General features: G+C 42.6%; 1 protein-coding gene across 2 annotated transcripts; it reads right to left on the bottom strand.

Annotated features, from left to right (window-relative positions):
• Positions 1 to 541: 541 nt before the first annotated feature.
• On the bottom strand, positions 542 to 24,336 carry CCDC198 (coiled-coil domain containing 198). Of its 2 annotated transcripts, none has more exons than XM_026480309.4 (6): positions 23,904 to 24,336; positions 21,421 to 21,503; positions 10,797 to 10,883; positions 9,349 to 9,447; positions 8,392 to 8,539; positions 542 to 795 (listed from the first exon to the last, which is right to left on the bottom strand). In XM_026480309.4, the coding sequence occupies exons 1-6, from the start codon at positions 24,124 to 24,126 to the stop codon at positions 560 to 562; spliced, it is 876 nt and encodes a 291-aa protein (XP_026336094.1). In that variant the 5' UTR covers positions 24,127 to 24,336; the 3' UTR covers positions 542 to 559. The 2 variants fall into 2 exon arrangements, with proteins under 2 accessions (XP_026336094.1, XP_026336091.1); XM_026480306.4 differs by having other exon boundaries at positions 9,349 to 9,450.
• Between the last annotated feature and the right edge of the window lie 447 nt (positions 24,337 to 24,783).

A 24,783-nucleotide genomic window follows, 5' to 3' on the forward strand; every position in this document is an offset into this window, starting at 1 on the left:
GGTGAGAGTGGTGGGGAGCCCATTCTGTTTCGAGGGTTTAAGAGGACTGGCAGGTCTGTTTCCTCCTCTCAGAACATTTGTTGTGGGGAGTCCTGGGCTGACATAAAAGTAAATTCACTACTCTGATGGAGGGACCACTTGGAGAAACCATGTAAAGAGGCTCTGAGACTACAGGGGGAAGGAGTCAGATCCAGCTGCCTCTACGTCCTGGCTGAACCTAGCTGCCATCTGACTTTAACTACATAAAAGATGCCGTGAGAGGCCAACAGAAGAACCACCCAGCTGAGCCCTGCAAGCCACAGAAAAGAGGGACAATCAAATGCCCTAAGTCTGGAGGCAGTTATGCAGCATAGTTAATAATATAGGACAAACCTGTTAACTGTAAGACTCCAAATGAAAAGACAGTGAGTGGGTGTCCTCCAAATAATTCATACAAGTAATCTGAAGAATTTTTACAGGGAAGCGAGCTTTCAATGCACTCAGTTTCTAGGTTAGTGAATAGCACTCAGTTTCTAGGTTAGTGAATAGCATTCAGTTTCTAGGTTAGTGAATAGCATTTTTATTCTCGGTCAAAAAACTCATCAAAAAGTGGGATTCTCTCTGTCCTGGTCCTCACCAGTGCTTGTGGTTTCCTCTCACTTTTTCTCAACTCCTCTGAGTCAGAGCTAGAACTGTCCCAGAGAAGCTGACCCCGGGCCTCTTGTTCACGGAGCCACGTTTCCATTTTTCCAGTTTTCCGGGGACAGTAGTCATTCCTTGCTTGATGTTCCCCCAAATCTTCATTCTGTGAATTTCCTACAAAAAATTTAAAGTTTAATTAATTTAATTTAATTTAATTAATTTTTTTCTCCTAACAGTAAATATATATCATATTATATATGATATATATGTATACATATATATATGAGTTCAACTTTATATATGTATAAAGCTCTGTAAGCATTAAAAATGTTTTTTTTGTTATTTAAAAATTTTTTTAAATCTTCTGAAAGCCACAAGAATAATACAATACGTACCTATATATCCCAACTCATTGACAACATTTTGTCACAATATTGCTTTCATTTTATACACGCACACATACACGCATGCTTTTCAGCCGAGCTATTTGAGAATTAGTTGCAGTTACATCCCCCCAAATCCATCACCACAAATCTAACAGCAAGGGCGCTTTTCCACCTTAACTACAATACAACTGTTATACTTAGGAAATTTAACATTGATATATTACTGTTTTCTAATATATGGTCCACTTTCTAATATTCATGCTTGTCCCAGTAATGCTCTTTATAGCTGTTTTTGTTTGCCTGTTTGTGTTTTATCTTTTAGATCCATGATCCAATCTAGGATTACGTATTGCATAATCTTCCCTGTTTCTTTTCTTCTCTTCTTTCTCTCCCTCCTGCCTCCTCCTTCTTTTCTCTCTCCCTCATTCTCATTCTTGATCCCTCCCTTCCTCTTCCTTCAACCTCCCTTCCCTGTCTTCTTCTTTTTCCCTAACACTGACATTCTTAAAGAATCCAGATCGATTGTTTTGCAGAATGGCCCTAAATTTGGGTTTGTCTGTTTCCTTGTGATTAAATTAAGGTGAAGCATTTTTGGCAAGAATATTGCACAGGCGATGTTACCTAGTGCTATTTATTGGACAACTGCTATGTGCTAGGTGCATGATACACGTTTTTCCTGACCTTCACATGCACTCTCACCTCATATAGAATCGCACACGAGGCCGTCTAGAAACACGAATACTGGGCTGCACCCCAGACCTATAGAACTAGGGAGCTCCAAGGGTCATGCATTTTATTTTACTTTCTGTACTTTCTAGAAGAGATTTAGTACTTGATTTTTGGCATAGGATTTTATGTATGGATGTATGTATGTAGCTTTTTATTTAAGCTCTACCTAGTGCCCTTTTAAAACGCACTTCAGGGCGCACCTGCGTGGCTCAGTGGGTTAAGCGTCCAACTCTTGATTTCAGCTCAGGTTATGATCTCGGGGGTGTGGGATCAAGTCCTGAGGCAGGCTCTGTGCTCAGTGGGGAGTCTGCTTGAGATATTCTCTCTCTCTCTCTCTCTCTCTCTCTTCCTCTCTCTCTCTGCTCCCCGCCCCCCTACTCATGTTCTCTCTCTCTTTCTCCCCCTCAAATAAATAAATACATCTTTTAAAAAAATAAAAAGTAAAATGTACTTTAGAACAACAGGTGCTTTATTCAAGCAAGGCTGGCTTCTAAGAAAACAAAAGCAATGACCACTTCTGAGCTAGGAAAATCATCCTGGGCCAAACCCAGAATGTCTCCTCCATCTGGGTGAACCAGCCATAACGTTTGGATGTCCTCTTAAGGATAATTGTTTATCAAATTGTACAGAATATTTTATTTAAGCCCGTGATAGCTGACGTTGCATACTGCTTCACGAGGAAGTCAAGCATTTCAATGCCAGCGTTTGTGCCTTGTGATTCATCAGTTTCCTTTCTGCCTCAGTGAGGGGCTACCCTGTTCCCCACCTTGGATGTTATTATAATTATTGCTATTGTCTATACATGTAGTAGTGACAAAGACCATAGTTAATCCATGTCTGTGGCCCCAATCTCTCTCCTGAGCTACAATACACTTTTTTTTTTCTGTATATATAATTGGATGCCTCCATTTTTGTCTCCTGGCAACCTGTCAGACTCACCTTCTCTTTCTTTTTCAAACCCACGTCTTCTCCCGTTACCGTAATTCAGCAAATTACCCCACCTTTGCCCCATTGTCTGCCTAGTTCTTCAAGAGGAACCCAAGAAACCTCCTGGTCTTCTTGCTCTCTCCACACACTCACATCTGATCCATCACCAGGTTCTGCCAATTCTAGCTCCTAAATATCTCACATCTGGCTCCTTCTCTTCTGTCACCCTGCTCTCCTGGTCCAAGCACCATCTCTCACTTGCACTTCTGCTATGTCCTTATCACTTGTCTCCCCACATCCTCTTGCATTCTCCTCCCATTCACCCTCCACAGGGTAGACAGAGTGATGCTTAAAAATGTAAGCCTGGTTATGCGGCTCCCCTGACCTTTCGATGGCTTCCTGTTGATCTTAATCTCAAGTTCAAAGTCCTTATTTGACACAACTTGCAAGACCCTGTGTGCTCCGGAGACATCTCTGATGGCTACCTGAATCTTTCTTTCCCACCCCGGGTCTAGAATCTGCCAGGTTCCTTCCCACTCAAGAGCTTTTGCATGTACCGTGACCGTTAACAGTTCTGAATGTGCCAGCACCGTGGTCCTCACACGTACATGGATTCCTATCGCCTTTGTCCAGCTACTTCCTGTCTCAGCCTAAATATCACTCCCTCATGGAAACCTTCTGACTCTCTCGGATTGTGAGGTCTCCCAGTTATACTGTCATCGGACTTCTCCTTGTTTGTTGTATGTACTATCGCAAAGCCAGAAACCACATGTAGGAATAGACGAGTGAACGAGTGAGCCATCAGAGAACTTGGGGAGGCGAGAAGTACTGTGGGACTGGGAAAGACTTCATTCTTTGGGGCCAGGGGGTGTAATCGTCTCTGCTCTGCAAGCGAGCCAAGAACTACTAGAGGCATCATTCAGACTTTGGCAATTTTCTGCTGACTAAGGCAGGAGCTTTGAAACAGAAAGAGAATGTTTGTTCATGGTGGGATCTAATGCAATATTAATAATAGCTATAATCCCACACCACTCTCGAGGTTATGATAATGCAGGCCTAAAGTTAGTGCATGAGGCCAAATTCACATGTTCAATTTTATCCTTGAATATCTCTTAAATCATTCATAAAGTATTATATACATAGTTTTGTATACATAACATTAAAGTTTAAGAACTTCTCAGGTAGATGTCTTTTTACTTGTTACATTTTCATAAATCCCTGCTTGATTCTCTGGGGTTGCTAAACTTAAGGAAAAACAAAAAGAAAAATACGTTTAAAAACCTAAATGGGTTTTGGGTGAGCAGAACAGAGGAGCATGTGTCCAACTTCAAAATTAATTTGGGAAGAGAGAAAAGCAACAGAGGCCAGTGGAGGGAAAATAGGGAGTGATTTTAGGTGGTACACGGATTCTCTAAAGCATTAAAAATGTTTGATGGTTATGTATTTTATAATACATATATGTTTTAGCAAAATGTATCACCATGGCATCAAACCCATAATTTCACAGTTATTTCACAGACAAGGCTAAATTTAAAACATACACACAAAAACCCTCAGGATACTTTAAAGAAAAATACTAAGTAGATAATGGTGCCGGTGGCCTGAGAAGACCAGAATTGTGAAGATGACAGTGTTTTGAAGGTGCTGCTTCCCCTGAAGTAAACGGCTATTTTCACTATAAGACCTCAGTTCTATCTTTCTTCAGTTGTATGTATTTCCATGCATGGGTCTGGCACTTTACATTTAAATGTGCTTTTACACCTATTGGATTAATTTTCCCATAAACCCTACATGGCAGACAAGGCTTTATTCCTATTTTACAGATGTGGAGACTGAGGCTCAGAGAGGTTAAGTAACTAGAGTTAGCTATAACCTCTGTCTATATGTAGAATAAAGCTATCTAGACAAATATATAGCTAACGTTTATTGAGAGGCTACTATGTACGAGGCACCATTCTAGAAACAAAAAGAGGCCCCTGCTCTCAGGGAGTTTATTGAGAAATGTATTGCTTGGGGCTCAAATGAAGAACTTTGATTTCAAATTCACTGCTTTTTCTATCCACTACCTTACACTAGATTATGGTTTCTGGAAAAGGCAGGAGCCACATAAACGTGATAAATCTCATGAAACTGTACACCCAAAGAACAATGTTTGCTTTGTGTAAGTTAGGGACAAGTGAGCCATCATCTACGTTATAAGTAATGTATTGTATGACTTATATGTAATTATTATACAATTATACAAGTCATGAGTAATTCATTGTATAAATAGATACAAAATGTATTTAAAGAGTGTAAATGTAAGATATATGTAAAATTTCATTTTAAAGAGGCAGCCGAAAACAAAGAGTGACTTCTATCTTATAAGAAACCTTTCATTCTCATCCCACCTTCTCAAAGAGGGAACAAGAATGGGCAAATATAACATTAAATAGAGGAGGTGGGTACAGCAGAATTAATGACCAGAACTGGACGAGCAGAGAGCTCCTGTAAATCTATGATCTTGACTTTGCTCCGCTTTTAGGAGAAAGCACAATGAATTGCTTTCAGTAGACAGAGAGAGAAAGCAAAGACGCTACCTGGGAATAAGTAAAACGGAATTATTGCTCAGCACAGGCCTATCTCGGGGGGTGAAACCAGTAGGCTTAGCGGAGGGGCAGCCTGCTCTGGACAGATAAGGTTAGGAGTCACTCCCCTGTGTTTGCAGACTTTGCCAAGGTTGTCCTGGGCAGAGCTCCAAGACCCTGGATTCGTGATGAGGGTGTATGAGGGGGTGGGGGTGGCGGAGTGAGCCTTTGGAGTCAGAGAGACCTGGCCTTGAATCTGGCTCGTCACATGAGAGCTCGCACTGACTCCTTCTGCACAGGCCACGTGAGGATTAGGGCAGCAGTGCTTGTCGCAGGTGGACGACAGCACCGGCTTTATAGCGAGCACTCAACAAACCTTAACTAGAGGGGCGCCTGGGTGGCGCAGTCAGTTAGGCGTCTGACGCTTGGTTTCGGCTCAGGTCATGATCTCCGGGTGGTGAGATCAAGCCCCACGTCTGGCTCCCCACTCAGCACGGAGTCTGCTTGAGATTCTCTCTCTCCCTCTACCCCTCCCCCCACTCAATGCTCTCTCTCTCTTCCTCTTTCTCTAAAATAAATAAGCAAATAAATTTTTAAACCCTAACTAGAACAAGATGAAGCAGCTTTGAAAAGCATCAGGAATGCAGAGAAACCCCCTTCTGTGTGCCGCCATCCTTCCTGGGCCCCTCCAGATCTGGGGCATCTTCCAAAGATTCTACCAACGTTGGTTTTTCTTGGCTTGCCCTCAAGCAACGACTAAGGATCTAACTTCAGCGGAGACCTTTTTGGGGTTGTTCTGGCAATATGTTTTATTTTTTTAATTAATTAATTAATTATTTATTTTTTAAGATTTTATTTATTTATTTGACAGAGGTAGAGACAGCCAGGGAGAGAGGGAGCATAAGCAGGGGGAGTGGGAGAGGAAGAAGCAGGCTCCCAGCGGAGGAGCCTGATGTGGGCCTCGATCCCAGAACGCCGGGATCACACCCTGAGCCAAAGGCAGACGGGTAGCATAACGACTGCGCCACCCAGGCGCCCCTGGCAATATGTTTTAAATCATAAAAGTTGTTTATCTCTGTGCCTCCTGACCATACTTCATCCTGGCACCGGGAGTATAGGTTGAATAGATTCCCCAAGTAGTAAGTAGATTTTCAATTATTCTGCCTTTTCTTATTTAATTAACTTATTGATGAAGCATCCTGTCCCTCTGAGCAGGAGCAGCATCTCTTTCAGCTGGCAGCCTTGCATCTGAGAAGCTCCAGATCTCCAGAGACATGGCCAGCATCTCCGTAGATGTCTCAGTGGTCAGTCCCACTGATGTGGGGATTTGGCTCACAGCATAGCCTGCTGTATGTGGGACCAGTGTTATATATTCAAAGGGTGGCTTTGCCCTGGGTGATATGGACAGAACAAACTTAATGGGGCTGTAACTGGTGAGACCACACAGCACAGAGGGTATGAAGATGATGCCTGTTGGAAATCACTGAGCGGTCTGCCCTGGTTGGAGGCAAAGTTGGGCACAAGAATGGCAGCAGAGACAGCCACAAAGGGAGGCAACCAGTAGATCCTGAAGGCTCAGAGTACCAGGGTAGAGAGTTCATTTTTTAAATTTTTATTTATTTATTGTTTTTTAGAAAGGGGTGGGCCAAGGGAGAGGGAGAATCTAAAGCAGTCTCCATGTCCCGTGGGAGCCCTACATGGGGCTGCATCTCAGGACCCTGAGATCATGACCCGAGCAGAAGTCAAGAGTCAGATGCTTAACAGACCAAGCCACCGAGGCGCCACCAGGGTAAAGAGTTTAGACTGTGTCCTCAGGCAGATGGAGGCTCACTGAAGATTTTTTTCAAAAGATTTTATTTATTTGAGAGAGAGAGAGAGAGAGAGAGAGAAAGAGAGCATGAGCAGGGGGAGGGGCAGAGGGAGAAGCAGATTCCCCGCTGAGCAGGGATTCCTGACATGGGACTCAATCCCAGGACCCTGGGATCATGACCTGGGCCAAAGGCAGATGCTTAACCCACTGAGCCACCCAGGCACCCCTCACTGAGGATTGTTTTTAAGCAAGAGAATGATATGGTCAGATTGCCATTTTATAAGATTACTTGGCTATTAGCGCTGTGCTTCTGAAACAATCATGCTTGAGAATCACCTTGGCATCTGGATAAAATGCATACCCTGGTTCAGTAGGTCCAGCGTATGGCTTGAAATCCTGCATTTCTAATAAGCTCCCAGGTGATGCGGATGCTGCCGGTCTGTGGCCAATACTTCGATTACCCAGCAGAGCAGGGGTTCTTAAACTTTAGGGGTATCAGAATCACCTAAGGGGGTGTTAAACCCAGATGGCTGGCCTCTGCCCTTACATTTTCTGATTCAGTCACTCTGGCTGGGGCCCAGCCACTCCCCGGGGTGATGCTCGTGCTGGGGGCCTGGGGACTGTAACGAGAACCATCAAGACAGAGGGCTGATGGAGGAAGGGGAAGACTTGAGGAAGGAACACAGTCAGGAGGCTGGAACAATAGCCCTGGTGTGACACGGTGCCCTGCGGGTGGCACTGGGAATGTGGGAAAGGTGAGAGTTTGGTGCCAGGACTTTGTGACTGACCAGCTGCGAGGAGAAGGGCTGGAAAGGCCCCAGGTCTCTGCCTTGAGAGCGTGGAGGCCTCACCCATACCTGCTGGTGCAGCAGGAACAAGCCTGAGGTGGTCCGTGATGTTGGCTTCAGTTTTAGATGGTCCGAATGAGCCTTGGAGGGCTGCCGAGGGGTTGGGGAGGAGGAGGGAGGGTGTCTGCAGATGGCAGCAGACTGGCTGATACCGGTTTGCTACCTAATAGAATCCCCCGTGCTTCATTCTCTTTAACTACAAGTTGAAGCTCTTGGCCCCTTCTCTCCCTGGGGATGGAGCAAGGATGGCGGATGCCCGCGTAGCCCCAGAAACCTCAAAAAAGAGACCCCTTCCTACAGTGTTTGAGTTTCTGTCCTTTCCTCCCAGCTGCCCCAAATTACATGACAGTGTGATCCCTACTTTCCAGGAAGTACAGTATCAGCAGAAACCCAAGGCTACTTGCTGTCCCTCCACCCCCCTACCCCCCACCAGAAGTTTATTTGATAAAGTTTTAACAACACTTGAAATATTTTATTTTGCTAAACAAATTTACAGGACTGACCTGGACTTCTTCTGTTCAAGGTCTCATCCGGCAACAAGGTTGGAAGATCCCTGTCATCATTTCTTGGGATGCTTTGAAGGATTTTCTTGGCTTTGTGGTCCCTTGGTTTTTGCTGATTAATTCTTGCCTCCCTGTGAAGACTTTTCTTCTGAAAATGATCAGCTATAATGGATTAGCGTTCTCCCCCTGAGCTCCTGTCACCAGAATAGGTCACCAGATCAACCACTTCGCAAGTGTGTGCTTATGTGTACTCTGGTCCCCTAACCAGGACACAGTTTTCTTTTTCCTGTTAGAAGGTACAGAAACTTTCTCTAGGCACAGGCTTGTTAGGAGAGAGGAGAGCATGCCCACAGATTCAAAAAGGTTTGGGTTGATTTAAGAGGAGGACTTCTGTAAAAACATTTGTTGGTAGGCCACCAATATACTTGGAATTGCAAAAGGCAGTGACTTTGGCTTAAATACCAGAGTGAGGAATGGAATATGACAAGTACAGCAGACATTATGGTAAAGGGGTTTGTTACAAGAGATGGTTCTTGTAGGATGATCCCATGGGGTGCGTTATAGAGGATGCCTAGTTATCAAAATAAAGACCGACTCACCCCTCTCTGTTTTCCTAAACCAAGACAAGTGATCTAACCTCATTTTCCTGCTAGAGCCAGAATGTCATGCGAGCAATTTGTGAAGGAAAAAAAAAAAAGGAAAGAAAGAAAAAACAGAGAGCCTTGGGACACAGATCCATCCTTGTGACTGAAAACAAAGAAAAGGCTCAACAGGGTCGGTAACAGAAGGGATCCTGCTGATGCTTCCCAGCTCCGGAAGTTGGGGCCCCTAACAAGGACCAAATTTAAAATGCTAAGTAAAGCCTGGGGACGGATGCTAAACCATTCAGGGGCGAGGGCAGTGATTATGTGGAGTAAACGTGGTAAATACGACACTCTTCCCTTTTCTCATACTTACCTCTTGTCTGTTCCGGTTCATTTCCAGCATTTGCATCTTATGTAAATATTGTCTTTTCCCAGGAGTGTACCCTGGAGTTTGCATCTTCTTTTCCAGTTCCTGCTGTGAACAATGACACACTCATTAGAATGGGGTAATTTGTTACTGACTCTGCAATCCACAACTTGCAATTTTTTTTTGAACAGAGTGAGATCTTAATCAGCCATCAGTTATAATCCGCAGAGCTCTCTTGTGATGTCAAAGATGGATCGTTGTAGTTCCCCCACCCAGTCCTTCGTGTAGCTGTCAGTGAACAGAGATTTGCTGTGTGTATAATGTAGTGTTTAAGGCTCCGGTGGAGTTTTGCAAACCTTAAATGTAACTATGTTTCCACATCTCATTTTGATGAAATATCGCTTACCCTGTCAATAGATGCTTATCGCTATCTCCCCAGAAATGTGTTCTGGTTGGATAATATTGTCTTCTTTCTTCCCACCTCTTCTGCATGGCATTGTCTGGCTATGAGATCAGAGGGGAGCCACTGAATGGCTAAATGGAATCCATTTCTATAGCCTGTACTCCCATATACCAATACGAGCCCTGGTATATTAGAAAGTTGATTATTTGTGACTTTGGTAATCTCCCCTGGTGCATCAGAAACCCAGTGGGACAGTGTAGACAGTAAGGGCACCCAGGGGTGAAAACACCCTTGTCCGTTACTTGCTGTGGCCAGGAGAGGGAAGATGGATATGCAGTCAGATGTGCTCAGTGATACCTTTTTTTGCTGCCTTGTGGACAGGGACTGTGTTGGCTGTTGCGAGCCTCCTGAGGGGATCATCTCTACAGTGCCGTCTGCACTGCAAACCTGGCCTTGACATCTGACCAAATTAGCCATCCGAGCAACAGCACCTAGCCGGCTCCAAAATGAATCAGGGGTGGAAAGGGTGGAAAATCTACTACCTCCCAATTTTCACAGCTACACGAGGAGAGTTTTCTCAGCAGAATCTGATGAATGAATAAAAGGAGAAAGCTCTTCAGAAGCCCTTTTCCAAGGACTCCTTTTTGGTGAGGTGATGGTAAAAGTTAGGAACACCTCATAGAGATAATTTCCCCTAAAAACTGAGAATGAAGAGAAAGTTTCACCTGAGGGGAAGAATAAAAGGAAAGAGTTATGCTAGATTTTGCACAAATTTGAACACTTCTAGAATTACCAATGTCCAAGTAAAATTCCTCTTTCTTATCTGCAACTTCCTGTCTTCACCAGGAAGTGGAGAAGGGCCCAGAGTTTACCTCAGAGACAAGAGTCTTTGCCACTTGGAGGCAGGCCCAGGAGGGAATGGATAGCTTTGGAAGGTCCTAACTCTGAACGACTTCCTGGTTTGATTTGTCTTTGAGGTCTTCTGTGCAGGAGTGTATGTAACGGAGAGTCCCCTCCTCCCCCGCCCCCTCCAGTGAGCGCTGCAGTTCACCTTTGCTCTGTGAGTTGTTCTGGCTTCGTGCTGGCTCAGGAGCGTTTCAGAAGTAATTACTCGTGGCAGGTCAATGGGTTCAAGCTTCTAGAAGTCCAACATTTAGAACATTCAGCATTCCTCATGCCATGAGATGATGAAACATAAAAGCCAGACATTAAACTATCTTAACACTTTGCAAAAGCAGCACTTACTCCTGAGAGCACGTAGGGAAGGCGATTTCAACAGGATTACGGTTGTATCCGTGCAAAAGACTTTTCAACTTATCTGGGTTCTTTATTGTTCTATTGCCCTGCTGCCAGTGACGTACTGATCTAAATATTGGTCAGAGAGTCAAAACGCTAAGAACCTTTTTCTGTCTGCATCGAGGGACCAAGTTCAAAGTTATCAAGCAACATGGGTCTTGGAGTCTTACAGATGAAAGAGGCACAGGAATTTGTTTTATTCATTCCTTAACCACCCAGCTGAACTCTTCCAGTGCTTAGGGACGTGACCTGTATTTAAGATCTCCAGAGAAGCTCCCTCAGCCTCCCTCCAGAATAATCACTGGCAGCCACGAGGCACATTTAAAATGAAAGTGCAGCTTACAATCTTAGACTTACGAGTCTTAGACTTATGAATCTTAGACATGGGATTTTTTTTTCTAGAAGGGGCTTGTCTTTATGGGGAGATCATGTTGGAGTTTCAAGGGGTCACTAAGCCTGGGAAGCCAGTGATGAACCGGTGGACCTGCCTTCAGCCCTACTTGCCTCGGATGACTTAATGCTCTGGAAGTGGTTGAGCAGGCCTGGGAGACAAAGGTGGGTGTCTCCACACTGACATGTGGGCAGGGACCTCGGAGGGCTGTAGAATTTATTTATTTACTCAGCAAGTACATACTGAACAAACTAGTGTGTGCCAGGCACAGAAGTGTGATGGACAACAAACATAGCATGGTCCCTATGGAGCTTATAATCTGTGGGGGAACAAATACATTTTGCTTGTATGATTATTCACTAACAATCATGAACTGTGATCAGAGCTATGGGGCTATGACGATAGACAACTAGAGGACTCCACCTGGGAAATGGGGGGTGCTATGAGCTGAATTGTGCCCCCCACCCCAATTCATATGTTGAGGTCTTAACCACCAACATCTCAGAATGTGACCTTATTTGGAAATAGGGTGCTTGCAGGTGTAATTAGTTAAGATGAGGTCATACTGGAGCAGGGTGACCCTTCATCCAATATGTCTGGTGTCCTCATTAAAAAAGAAATTTGGGGGCACCTGGGTGGCACAGCGGTTGAGTGTCTGCCTTCGGCTCAGGGCGTGATCCCGGCGTTATGGGATCGAGCCCCACATCAGGCGCCTCCGCTATGAGCCTGCTTCTTCCTCTCCCACTCCCCCTGCTTGTGTTCCCTCTCTCGCTGGCTGTCTCTATCTCTGTCGAATAAATAAATAAAATCTTAAAAAAAAAAAAGAAATTTGGACATACACCCACATGCATGAAGGGACAGCGCCATGTGAAGATGAAGGTGGAGATCGGCATGATGCTTCTACAAGCCAAGGAGTGGCAAAGATGGCTAGGAAACCACCAGAAGTAAAGAGAGAGACACATGGAACAGATTCTTCCTTTCAGCTCTCAAAAGGAACCAGCCCTGCACACATCCTGATCGTGGACTTCCTGCACCTAGAACTGTGATTAATGCATTTCTATTGTGTTAATCCCCACAGTTTGTTGTACTTTGTTACAGCAGCCCTAGAAAATTAATGCAAGGTGGGGAGGAGTAAGGGGGCAGTCCAAGAAAGTTTCCTGGGGCAGTAATTTTTAGCAGAAGTTGGACATCTAGGAAATTTTAGGGAACTAAGGTGTTCCAGGTAGGGGGAACAACATACACAATAACCCTAAGGTAGGAAAGAGCAGGATATGTTGAGGAAACTACAGGAAGTCAGTTGACTACAGTTCCGAGTGAGGGGAAGAACTGCTCAAATGAGGCTGGAGAGGTGGTAGGCAGGGGCCAGGTCTTGCAGTGCCCAATGGAGCATTCAAAAAATCTAAACATTCTTAAGAGCAATGGGAAGCCACTGACATATATCAAGCAAAGTAGTGACATGATTACATTTGCTTTTAAAAAATGATCACTCTAGCTGCACTGTGTAAACTAGAGAAGAGCAATCACAGACGCAGGAAAGGCAGTTAGGAAGACAACGGTGATGGGCTTGGGGCTCATGGAGGGACATTGATGGGCTCTACAAATAGTTAAAACTGCCCAAACAAGATTTGTTATAGTTGCTGAGGAAGAGTGAAGGGTCCAAATGGCCTCCAAATACAAAAGATGGATGGTGTTATCATTCACTGAGATGGGAACCCTAGGGAAGACAAGGTGTGAATGGGATATAACAGGAGGATACAAATTCAGTTAGAGCAGGTTGAGTTTGAGGTGCCTTTGAGGCATACCAGTGTAGATGTTGAGTAGATAATGAGCTATACGAGCGTGGAGCTCACAGGGGAGGTCTGTGCTAGAGCTGCATATTTGGGGATCATCCCCGGGTAGAGAATACTTGAAACCATAATCATGGATAAGACCATCTTGACCGTAAGGTCAAGAGTGAGAAGAGCAGAGCCAAGGACTGAAGACTGGAGGAGCTCCAACACTGAGAAGCTAGTGGATGGGGACAAGCTGGCCAAGGACATGGAGGAGAGATGGCTCGAGAAGTAGGAGAAAAACGAGGACACCATATTGCGGCAGTGTGAGCACCACTCCCACCTTAGTCCAACACGAAAGGCAAACGATGACTTAGTTTGACATTATTTTTCATTTTAGTCTGATTGGTCGCATTATCAAGGGGTAGACCTGGAAGCCAGCTTGGCTGTCAAGGTGACCAGAGTGGAAAGAGTGGGGGAGGCTGGAAATGGATGCTGAGCAGCCAGCATTCATGGCCAGCATGACCTGTGCCTCCTGCTACTTCTCTGTAGAACAATTTCCTGGTTTCTGGGCTGGGCCTGAGCTGTTCTGGGGTAAACAGCCTGCACTCCTTTCTGCCGGCACAGCCCAAACTCACCTGGCAAGGAAGAAAACGAGGGCAAAGGATTTGGCGACAGGGAGGAGGGACAAAGGGCAAGAGCTCATCTTTAGGTTAGACATGTGCCTGTGCCACACAATTTGCATTTGTGGTAGGAAGTGGCTCCCTGTTCCATTCTCACCTTGGTGGAGTAAGTGGGGGTTTTAACATAAGAACTGCGCAAGGGTGTAATGAGAGTCTGCTTCTCTGTTTCTCTCTTGGCCTCTTGCCCTGCTCATTCTTTCTCTCTCTCTCTCAAATAAATAAATAAGTTTTAAATTTTCTCCATATATTTTCATAGCTTGGGAGTTAATTTCTTTTTAGTGCTGAATAATATTCCATTTTATGGCTGTACCACGGTTTCTTCATCCATTCATCTCCTAAGGACATCTTGGTTACATCCACATTTTGGAAATTGTGACTAAAGCGGCCATACACATCCCTGTGCAGGTTTTTGTGTGGACATCAGTTTTCAATTCATTTGGGCAAATACTAAGGCTCGGAATTGCTGGACTGTGTGGGAAGAGGATGTTTAGTTTTATAAGTTCTTGTTGCTCCCCATGCTTGACAGCGTTTGGTGTTGTCAGTGTTTTGGATTTTGGTTATTCTAATATGTGTATAGTGGTATCTCATTGTGGCTTTAATTTCCATTTCCCTGATGACATGGTGTTGAACATATTTTCATATGCCTACTTGCCCTCTTTTATCCTCTCTACTTGCCTTCTTATTCTCTTGACAATGTCAAGAGCAGAGCAGAAGGTTTGAATTTCAATGAAGTTCAGCTTCTCAGTTGTTTCTTTGGAATATATCTCCAGGGGATTCTGATGATTTTCTAGGTTGGGGTCCACTGGCTCCCGTACCGCCTCAAGTGAATAAAGGGACTACAGCAGAGTAGACCACAGAGGATTGTTTGTGATGCATTATTGAAAAATTGAGTCTGAAGACTCCAGCTATTTAAATATTTTCAGCTATTTAAAATAACCTATCCATAAATTCTTAGGGCCAGCTTTTTCTTCGAAAATGTAAGTATATATTCTTCTATTTTCAGCCTCATTTTGTTTAAACCCATAATTCTGATAAGAGTTAAAGGCTGTCTTTAAGAACTCTCTCCAGGCAATCACTTTCTTCCTGGCCTTTGAAAAGAACTGAAGCGTCACACTCTTCCTCCACAAAGGGCACTAGATGGCAGCAACCAACACTGCAAATAGGATCCCTCCCACAAGTATTTGCGCTTGGCCTGAGAAGCACTGCAGAAAAAAATTGTTGGAAAATTGGCTTCTCTAGACAAACCAGTCAAATGAAATTGCCCCAGAATTCTGAGTTCATATCAATGTTCCTTTTCCCTGCTTGGGAAGCAAACTGCCTCACTTCATCATCTTCACAGAGAATACAAGGAAAGGAATTACTGGAGAATTGGTATGGTAGAATGAAACTTTCTTTTTTTTTTTAATCTCATGTTATAAAAAATGTATTATCTGTCTAAGGGTTTCTAGGTTATTTGGTTTCTCAAGTGAAACAAATGGTCAGGCGAATCAGTTGAAGTGTCAGCTGGGAAACTCCGAAATGGAGATTAAATCCAGCAGAAGTCACTGAGCTTGGTGACATACTAACCTGAGATGGTTGCATCTGTGTAGTAACAGGAAGAAAAAGATGGGCAGGAGAAGCTCAAAGAAACTGTAAAATTTGTTTGGCACCAAGACTTAAGAATGTATGTCCTTTAAGGTTCTCAGAAGAAGGTAAAGGTGTCCAGGGCAGCCTTGAAGCAAGAAATCATGAGCCCAAGGAGGAATGTCTGGTCAAGACATTGCAACGAGTTCACATATCAATAACTTTCTTTGTCCCAAACATCTAGCAATGGAAAATAAAACATAAAGCCAAAAAGATGTGGCTGGGCTTGAATACAAGATATATATCTCCAGGGCCCAGAAAACAAACCGAAATACATACCTAGAGGAGGCTGATCCATAAGGTGTTTGGGGCTCCTGATGGCTGTGAGTTATTTCTAGAGATTAAAGGGGACCTAAAAATGCTCCATGTAAGATGGCAAACTAGAGCCAGGATCACAGCTTGACATCAAGGGCTGCGTTGTTCTCTATGCTTCTACCCAGTACAAGAGAGCTGCATCACAATGTAAGTTGGAAGATTTGTTTTCCAAGTGTTATCAAAACATTGAACGTGAAGAATATTAAGTAGCCATGAAAAAGGATGAGATCTTGCCATTTGCTCCAACGTAGATGGACCTAGAGAGTATAGTGTCAAGTGAAATAAGCCAGACTGAGAAAGCAAATACCATGATTTCACTCAAGATATTCCTAACAGGAGGGAAAACCCCCCATAATGTTATTTTGATGGTCAACATTGATTTGCCTAGGCTACAACTCCAAGTTATTCAAACACTAACCTAGGTGTTGCTGTGACATTATTTTGTAGAGATGATTAAAGTCCATAAGCATATGACTTTTATTTTTAAAGATTTTATCTATTTTGAGAGAAAGAGAGATTGTGAAAGCAGGGGGAGGGGCAGAGACAGAGGGAGAGAGAAAACCTCAAGAGGACTCCATGCTGAGTGTGGAGCCTGATTCCGGGCTCGATCTCAGGACCCTGAGGTCACTATCCAAGTCAAAATCAAGAGTTGGACACTTAACTGATTGGGCCACCTGGGTGCCCCCATAATCATTTGACTTTAAGTAAGGAAGATTATTTTAGGTAATCTGGGTGGGCCTGATTCAATCAGTTGAAAGGTCTTAAGAGCAAAGCTGAGGCTTCCCTGAAGAATAGAAATTCTACTTATGGACAACAGCTTCAGCTCAGGCCCTGCATTTGCAGCCTGACCTCCCCGATGGCCTGCCCTATGGATTTCAGACTTGCCCTGCCAGTCTCCACAATCAGGTAAGCCAATTCCTTGCAATATATATATATATATATATATAAAATCTTCTACTGGTTTTGTTTCTCTGGTTGAACGCTGACTGATATAGGTACCTAGAAACAAACCTAAAAAAAAAAACCAAAACCTCACACAAAACCCCCATGGAGAAATTATGAAACATTATTAAAAGATCTAAAAGAAATATCAGAGTAAATGGGGATTTATGCAATGTGTGTGGTTTAGAAGACTCAGTATTGTGGTCAATTTTTCCCCAATTAATCTATGAATGCATTTCAATCAAAACGTTAGCAAGGTTTTTAATGGACTTGATAAAAAGCTCCAAACTTCCCATGGAATAGCAAGCACCATAAATAATAACGATAATTCTGAAAAGGACTTGCTGTATTAGATATTAAGACTTAAAGATAAGTAATTAAGACAGTGCAGGGGCGCCTGGGTGGCACAGCGGTTAAGCGTCTGCCTTCAGCTCAGGGCGTGATCCCGGCGTTCTGGGATCGAGCCCCACATCAGGCTTCTCTGCTAAGAGCCTGCTTCTTCCTCTCCCACTCCCCCTGCTTGTGTTCCCTCTCTCTCTGGCTGTCTCTCTCTGTTAAATAAATAAAATCTTAAAAAAAAAAAAAAAAAAGACAGTGCAGAATTCCTATGGAGATACACAAATAGGCCAATGCAACAGAAGAGAGCCTGAAAACAGACTCATGAAGCTCTGGAAACTGACTATAGGGCAGAAGTAGCTTTTTAAGTGAATGGTCAAAGAAGGATGACTCCATAAAGAGTGTTGGGACAATAGAATATTCAAATGAAAAAAAAAAGTAAAATTAAATTCCAAATTCACATCTGCACACAAATGAATTTCAGACAGATTAAGACCTAAATGTGAAATGGTAAATATCATAAATTTCACAAAGAAATAAAGAAGAGAAGCACCTGGGTGGCTCAGTTGGTTAAGCGTCTGCTTTCAGCTCAGGTCATGGTCCCCGGGTCCTGGGGTCAAGCCCCGAGTCAGGCTCCCTGCTCAGTGGGGAGTCTGTTTCTCCCTCTGCTCCTCCGCATGCTTATGCTCGCTCTCTCTTACTCTCAATCTCTCAAATAAATAAAAAAAATCTTAAAAAAAGAAAAAAAAAGTATATCTTTATGAACTCGAGAGAAACAAAACTTTCTTAGACAAAATGCAAGAAATACAAAACATTGGGGCTCCAGGGTGGCTTAGTCGTTAAGTGTCTGCCTTCGGCTCAGGGCGTGATCCCAGGGTCCTGGGATCGAGCCCCGTATTGGGCTTCCTCCTCCACTGGGAGCCTGCTTCTCCCTCTCCCCCTCCCCCTGCTTGTGTTCCCTCTCTCACTGGCTGTCTCTCCCTCTGTCAAATAAATAAATAAAATCTTAAAAAAAAAAAAGAAATACAAAACATAAAGACTAAGATTGAAAAATTTGACATTTAAAGTGGAAAACTTTGTACACACACACACACACGCAAAATGAAAAGGCAAACCATAGATGGAGAAAAGATATCTGTAATACATGTAAGTAACAAAGAGCTAGATCTAAGATATATAAAGCACTCTCACAAATCACAAACAGATAATCGAAAATGGGCGAAGAGTTAGAAAAGGCAAGGAAAGGAAATACATTTGTGACTAATTATGTAATACCGAAAACAGCACAATGAAACCATCCAGGTCGGAACTGCCCTCCTTATCTCCCACCAGCAGGGCTTATACTCATCTTTCCCCCTTTGCATTCATTCATTCAACATTTATTCACCTCATATTTATCGATCACCTATTATGTGCCAGATACTGTTCTAGACACTTAGATACATTAGTGAAGACAACAGACAAAAATCTCTGCCTGTGGGAAAGATAATATTCTAGCACTGGCGGGGAGGTGATGAACAAAATACACAGTGAACATAATAGAAGTAAATTGCTTGGTGTGTTAGAAGTCAGTGTTCTGAGGAAAAGAAAAGATAGTGGCAGTTCATGGGGAACCAGGAGTGTCAGGGTAAGGGTTGCAACTGTCATGAGGTTATTGTGATAAGCCTGTAGGACAGTGAGATTTAAGCAAATCTTGGGAGATGAAAGAGGGAGTCACCCGAGGAAATCATATTACATTGGAGCCCTGGGGGTGGGGGCGGTTGACCATCTCCGCCTTAGGTGGGACCAGAGATGGTTGGATGAGAAGGTGAATCAGGCCAGGAGGGACAGTGGTGATCAACTTTTCAACACGAGATGAGCACATTGGATTCAGAGTTCCCTGGCAGAGGCTCTCAGAATTCAGCAGCCCTGAGCTGGAGAACTTTAGTTCATGACCTGCTCTTTACTTGAGGAGTAGATGTTTAGGAAGTGGAGGGTGCCAAACGTGCAACTCAAATTATTTAGGATGCAATTAGATTTGGTTTAATAATTAAAAATACTTTTAGAATTTTCTCTGGCAGAGATTAGGCTATTAATTAGCATGTCATGGGAACCCAGCATTTATTATTCTCTCAAAAACCCATTTGTGGTGGAAAATGTGCTGAGCCTCATTTGTGAAGATAATTATAGTTGATATCTTTGTGAGTGTCTGCCAAGTTCCCAGTGATTTCCCTCTTCTCTGGGAGCTGCTTCCAGAATTTATCAGGGTGGGGGAGGGGGGCTTCTCTGCCCACATTTCTGCATGAGCATATCCTCTGGTCATAGCTTATTGGAACAGAACTGGAATCATGAGCAAAGCTGAGCCAATAAGATCTTTCCTCCCAGGAATTTCGAATTGGAGCCAAGAGAGCCAGGCTAATCTGTGTGTTTGACTGAAACTATAAAATGCAAATTCAGGAATTGAGGGTGGCCATATGTCACCAAGTGGTCTTGAGGAGCAGAGAAAGTCGATTTGTAGGAAGAATAAAGCAAATGCACAGAGAAGAGTTAGGGGAGACACACAGAGTTGTGTCTTTTGGGTTCCAAGGCAAAGCTGTTACCTGAAGCCCAACTGCCTCCCAGAATTTGGGTTCAACAAACACTCCTGTGTCTTCATAATTCATGACATGGGCATCTAGTCCATTAGACATACAATTCTGGGATGCTACAGGTCTGCAATAGCAGGGAGAAGGCATTTTGATTTTCGTTCCCACCAGGGAGAATGGGGCTCCTTGTCATTCATTCACCATTCATTCATAAGCTTTTTTGGGGGGGTGCATATTAAGTGTTAGTGACTGAAGATAGAAGATGGAATAAGACATAGTCTTTGCACTCAAATAATTCATTTGTCTTGATTTTTAAGGTGGTTGGCTGGGATGTGGGGATACAGTCTTTGGTTCTGAAACACGAAAGTTCTCCTTTTGAGCTTGAATTGATTTGAGAATCAAAGCCTAACTTCATCTGCTTTAGGATTGGTAGGTATAAAAAGTACGCTGTGAACTACAGACTGCTACCCAAATACTCGTCACTGGTTATAGCAACATCTCCTGCTCACTGCCTCCGCAGAAACACGTATTAAGCACCCTCCTTTGAAGAGGTACTTTGATTTAGGAATACAACGTAAGTTTTTAAATTGTCCAGTTTAGCTGGAGATTTGCTCAAAAGTTTTAAAATTACATACCAATTTGATGTAATTATACTTTATTTTTATTTACATAAAAATGTTTTGAGGTTTCCAATATTTTGGGAAAAATGCTTTTTTTGTGAACAAAAGATTATCACTTCAAACAATGATTGGTGAGCTTCTGGAGAAAACAGGTAAATAAAAACCAACTGAAACAGAAATAATCCCCAACGAATGAGCTCAGATACCTCTGGGATTTGTTCGGACGTCTGGGTGAATTGTGTAGCAGGTGGGATTTGTTTCCAATTCCTTTTTCTTTTTCTTTCTTTCTTTCTTTTTTTTTCCAATTCCTTTTTTCAAATGTCAGTGATAGATCCTGCTCACAGGGGAGCCCAAGCAACCCCTTCTCTTAGCTGATGCTCATTTTCAAGGACCCACTCAGCTCTCTTTCCCCTTCTAGGATGAGAGTTCTTAGAATTTATAGTTCTCTAGAGGGAATTCATTAAATATTTATTAAGGTGAATGCATTAAAGCTCTTGCTTTGCTGCCTTGGAATCCAATGTCCTCAATTTCAGCAACCAGTTAACATTTAGAACGATAGAAGGTTAGGGATAGAAGGTCTGTAGAGATCAATGATGCTGATGGTTAAGGGCATGGGCTTTGGAGACCTGGTTGATATCTGACCTCCACTGTCCTTGGACAAGTTACTTAATTCTCTAAACCACATGTATTGAGCAAAGATAATACCTCCTTTCTCTTAGAGGTGTATAAAGATTAAATGACTGACATTGATCAAGTTGCGCCGAGTGTATCTGACTTGAAGTAGGTGCTAATTAAATAGTCCTAGCTGTAACGATTGTTATTATTGTTTGTTACAAGTGATTTCTCCGTAGTCTTCTAGCTCATCAGTGCCAAATGCAGGTCTTTTGAATCACATCGTGCCTGTGTCTTTGATACTATATGTTCCCTCCTCTTGGTGGTGGTCTTAAAAATGAAATCATTACAACAGGAAATCCTAAAGAAATACGGTCTTTGCAACTGACAACATTCTCTTTAACAACATTCTCATTCTTATTAATTTAGTCATTTTCAATATCCCTCCTTTATGATTAGAGTTAAATAGGATGTTACCATGAAATCCAAGAAATTCCTTATGAAGCCTTTTAAATTCATCTTACTTGAAGCCTTCGGGGTGGATGCCTTTTAATAATACTTGTTTCTCCGTGTTCCAGTGGGATGTCAAAATACATGGCCCTGGACACTTGAAGGATTGGGAGAGAAATAAAAGCAAACCATAAACAAATTGACTATTAAATTAGGCTAATCATTAGACTTCGTTAATACAATTTGGTACCTTTTTAGTTATATATGTCCAACCTGTATGCTAAATGTGAAGATGAAACACATAAGGCAGAGGTCCTACATGAATGCAAATGATAAAATATTAGCCTAGACTCAGGATTTAATTTCTGCTTCCCTCATTTCTTCTCTGGATTTTTATTGGATGGAATTTATATTGGATTTATGTTATAATGGATTGGAAAAGTCAATACTGTATTGACTACAAATATTGTTCGAACATAGAATTTGGTCTGGAAAATGGAAACTTTTTCATTTGTTTTAATTTCATGAAATCTCTCCAAAATGAATTGAGGAAGTCAGAAAAAATATATCTTTAAGAAGTGAAAATAAATTCTCTTTTTGGATGAAATAGATGGATGGTGGATAGATAGATGGGTGGGTATTAGATAGAGAGATGATAAATGGAGCATGAGTTTGTGATTGGAGTATGCGAACTTTAGCATTGTATGTTCCCAATTAAATAGTTCCCCCAACTTGGGAAAGAAATTCCCACAAATTGTCCTATAATACAACTTATCAGTAGTCTTTCCTGATGAAGAGAGCCAGGGCTACAGAACTAAGCCTTGTTAGGAAACAGAGCTAGGACTCGAGAGGTCCATTATGGGTTTTATTTTTTAGCTTGATTACTCTGGGGCCTTAGGACTGCTACCACGATCAATGCTGCATGAAGAAAATTTTGTCTTTTCCTCTTAGTAATCTGGAAGCATTCTAATTTCTAGATTGTTGCATAGACTATCCTACAGTTTCACTTTGCATTCTAAATGGAAAAATCCCTGCGTAATTATGTGTTTCTATCCTTACAACATTTGAATGACCACCTTAAAAACTTCACCATGTCTGTATTTTCTTTCAAAAGATTGCTGGCTTATTGAACAAGACAGAAACAACAGCAATGAAAACAAAAAAACATTTTTGATTAAAAAATGTAAGTATTTCTGGCAATATTTTTTTCAGCAGCCTGACTACTCCTTATTTTTATACTATGATTTGAGTGATAACACCTCATTATTTAATTCAATTCATCCCAAATTGTAGAGGCCGTGTCAGGCAGCTCTATTTTTACCCTTGATTTATAGGTGAAGGAAACCGATGCAGCAATTTTCCCAGACTCATACAATCTGGCATTTGGTGGGGCTGAGTTAGAGTATGGGTCTGGTAAAATTAGTGGTCAGAATGTTCACCATTCCTTTGTTATTTTTAATGTGATTTTGTCATTTCAAAAATAAGAATATTTTCCACGTGGGACTCTAATGCATTAGAATCAGTCTTCTCTGTTCAGTTACCAGAATCTTAAAACTCTGGATCCAGGGTTTGGATAAAAAAGGAACTCTTCCATGAAACTAGAGGAAAATTCCCATTCACGTGCTCAGGACGTCGGAGACATAGAAATAGGCCAGGTACCCAGTCAGTGTTGTCCGTTCTACAGAAAATAGCCCTGAGAATCAGTCTGGGTGAGATCCACCCGATACTGAAAGAGAGTATGATGCTTTCTGGCCAAGTGGACCAGTAATGGGAACTTATCTGTGTTATTGATCCAGAATATAAGAAAAAAATTACATAGATATACACATAGGTATGCGTTATATACGTGTATTTCTCTTCCCAAGTTAGAATCACTGTTTAATTATCGTTCTGGTTGTCATAAAAATTTTACATGTCTTACAAAATATCCCAGGATGATTTATAGCCACTTCAGACTCAGAGCTTCCAGTCATAATGGGGGAAAATTCTCTGAGTTCTGCAGATGACAGAACTTAGTTCATATTCCGTGTGAAGAATGTGGGGCTGGGGAGGGGGTGACTCATCCTCTCATCTGTAGGGCAATAAATCAATTCTGTTTGGGGTGGTTTCCAAATGCACATTAGGACGAATTCACTCCTAAAGTGTTGCTTTCCGAACAACAAAGCCTGATGCACTAAGTGGTACTGGAGAGAATGATTCAGATTTAGAATCCAACTGAAACATGTGGTGGTCATAATTTATCACATCTTATCTATATAATTTTAATCATCTGGCAAAGCTAGGTATACACATTGAAAGGACTGTAAACTAAGCTGAAACAAAATGATTTTTTTCCTTCTCGTGTGGAATGGTAAAAAGCCCTGGGCGCACACACCCATTCCAAAGTACTCGGAATACTTGACCAACATGCACCCTTGAGCTGAAAGATGTCCCCTTACATTTCAGCAGTTTAGAAACTTTCTGATATGATTATAAAGATAGACAGTCAATACCTCTGACAGATAGTCAAGCTTCCCTTGGCCCAAATCCACAGCCTCACGATGGCTGTTCCCCGTACCTGCACAGTATCTTCCACACCAGGTCTCTCGGAGAGGGGGCAGCTGCCCTTCCAAAGCTTTATTCCGGTCCTGCAGCCTTGCCAGCAGATAGGAACTCTTTTCTTCCAGATTCCGATTGAACGCAAAGTCCACAGGGCAGGCCGAGGGAGTCTCTTCCTCTTTGTTTTGCAAAGGTGCGACTTTGGTCACCCGAGGGTGAGCCTTAGAATGGCTTAGGCCCATTTCACGGCAACGATGCTCAAAGCACAACCGTGAGGGAAGTGGTTGGGGGCCTTGAACTTTGCTTGTCCTAATTAAGAGACGTCGGAATTTTACCTCAGCCCCACAAAGCACTTCATGGCATCTTTCTGGCTTTCTTTCACCACACAGTAAACCCTCTGGCCCCTGCCTGGGAGGCTGGTTTCTATGGAGATGTCCCTTCACTCCTACTCTGCCATTTCAGACCCAAAGAATCCAGTTAAACATTGACTTGGTTATGCCACTTTCTGAAAGGCTCAGTGGTAGGAACAGAAACCACTGTTGATCATTAAACAAATCTCTAACACCAGGAAGGCCATTAACAGGGACAGAGAGCAGAGGTTTAAAGAAGTCTTAAACTTGACCCTTTTATTGCGTGTACCCTTCAATACCATCTTTGAGAGCTACCGACTGAGAAGAGCCCAATCACCTTCAGAAACAAGGGGATGCATGCTAATCATCACCTGTTAATCTTTAATTTTAATTGAAGAATATCTTTTCCAAATAGGATAGGTAACAGCAGAATGGCTAAAATAATTCTGTTTCTCTTTCAATACCTTGAATTGCCTTTGAAAGGGATTGATACATTACAGGAGGGAAAGTAGACAATAGAATTTTTTTCCTGGGGACAAGGGAACAAAC

The sequence above is a fragment of the Ursus arctos genome, unplaced genomic scaffold (genome assembly GCF_023065955.2).
Source record: "Ursus arctos isolate Adak ecotype North America unplaced genomic scaffold, UrsArc2.0 scaffold_25, whole genome shotgun sequence".
NCBI lineage: Eukaryota > Metazoa > Chordata > Mammalia > Carnivora > Ursidae > Ursus > Ursus arctos.

Coding starts and splice junctions, on each gene's coding strand:
- CCDC198 (XM_026480306.4), bottom strand. CDS start 24,126: ATGGGCCTAAGCCATTCTAAGGCTCACCCTCGGGTGACCAAAGTCGCA. Junction 21,504..23,903: donor GTGTGGAAGATACTGTGCAG/GTACGGGGAACA, acceptor CAATCCTTCAAG/TGTCCAGGGCCATGTATTTT. Junction 796..8,391: donor CTTGAACAGAAGAAGTCCAG/GTCAGTCCTGTA, acceptor AATTTTTTGTAG/GAAATTCACAGAATGAAGAT.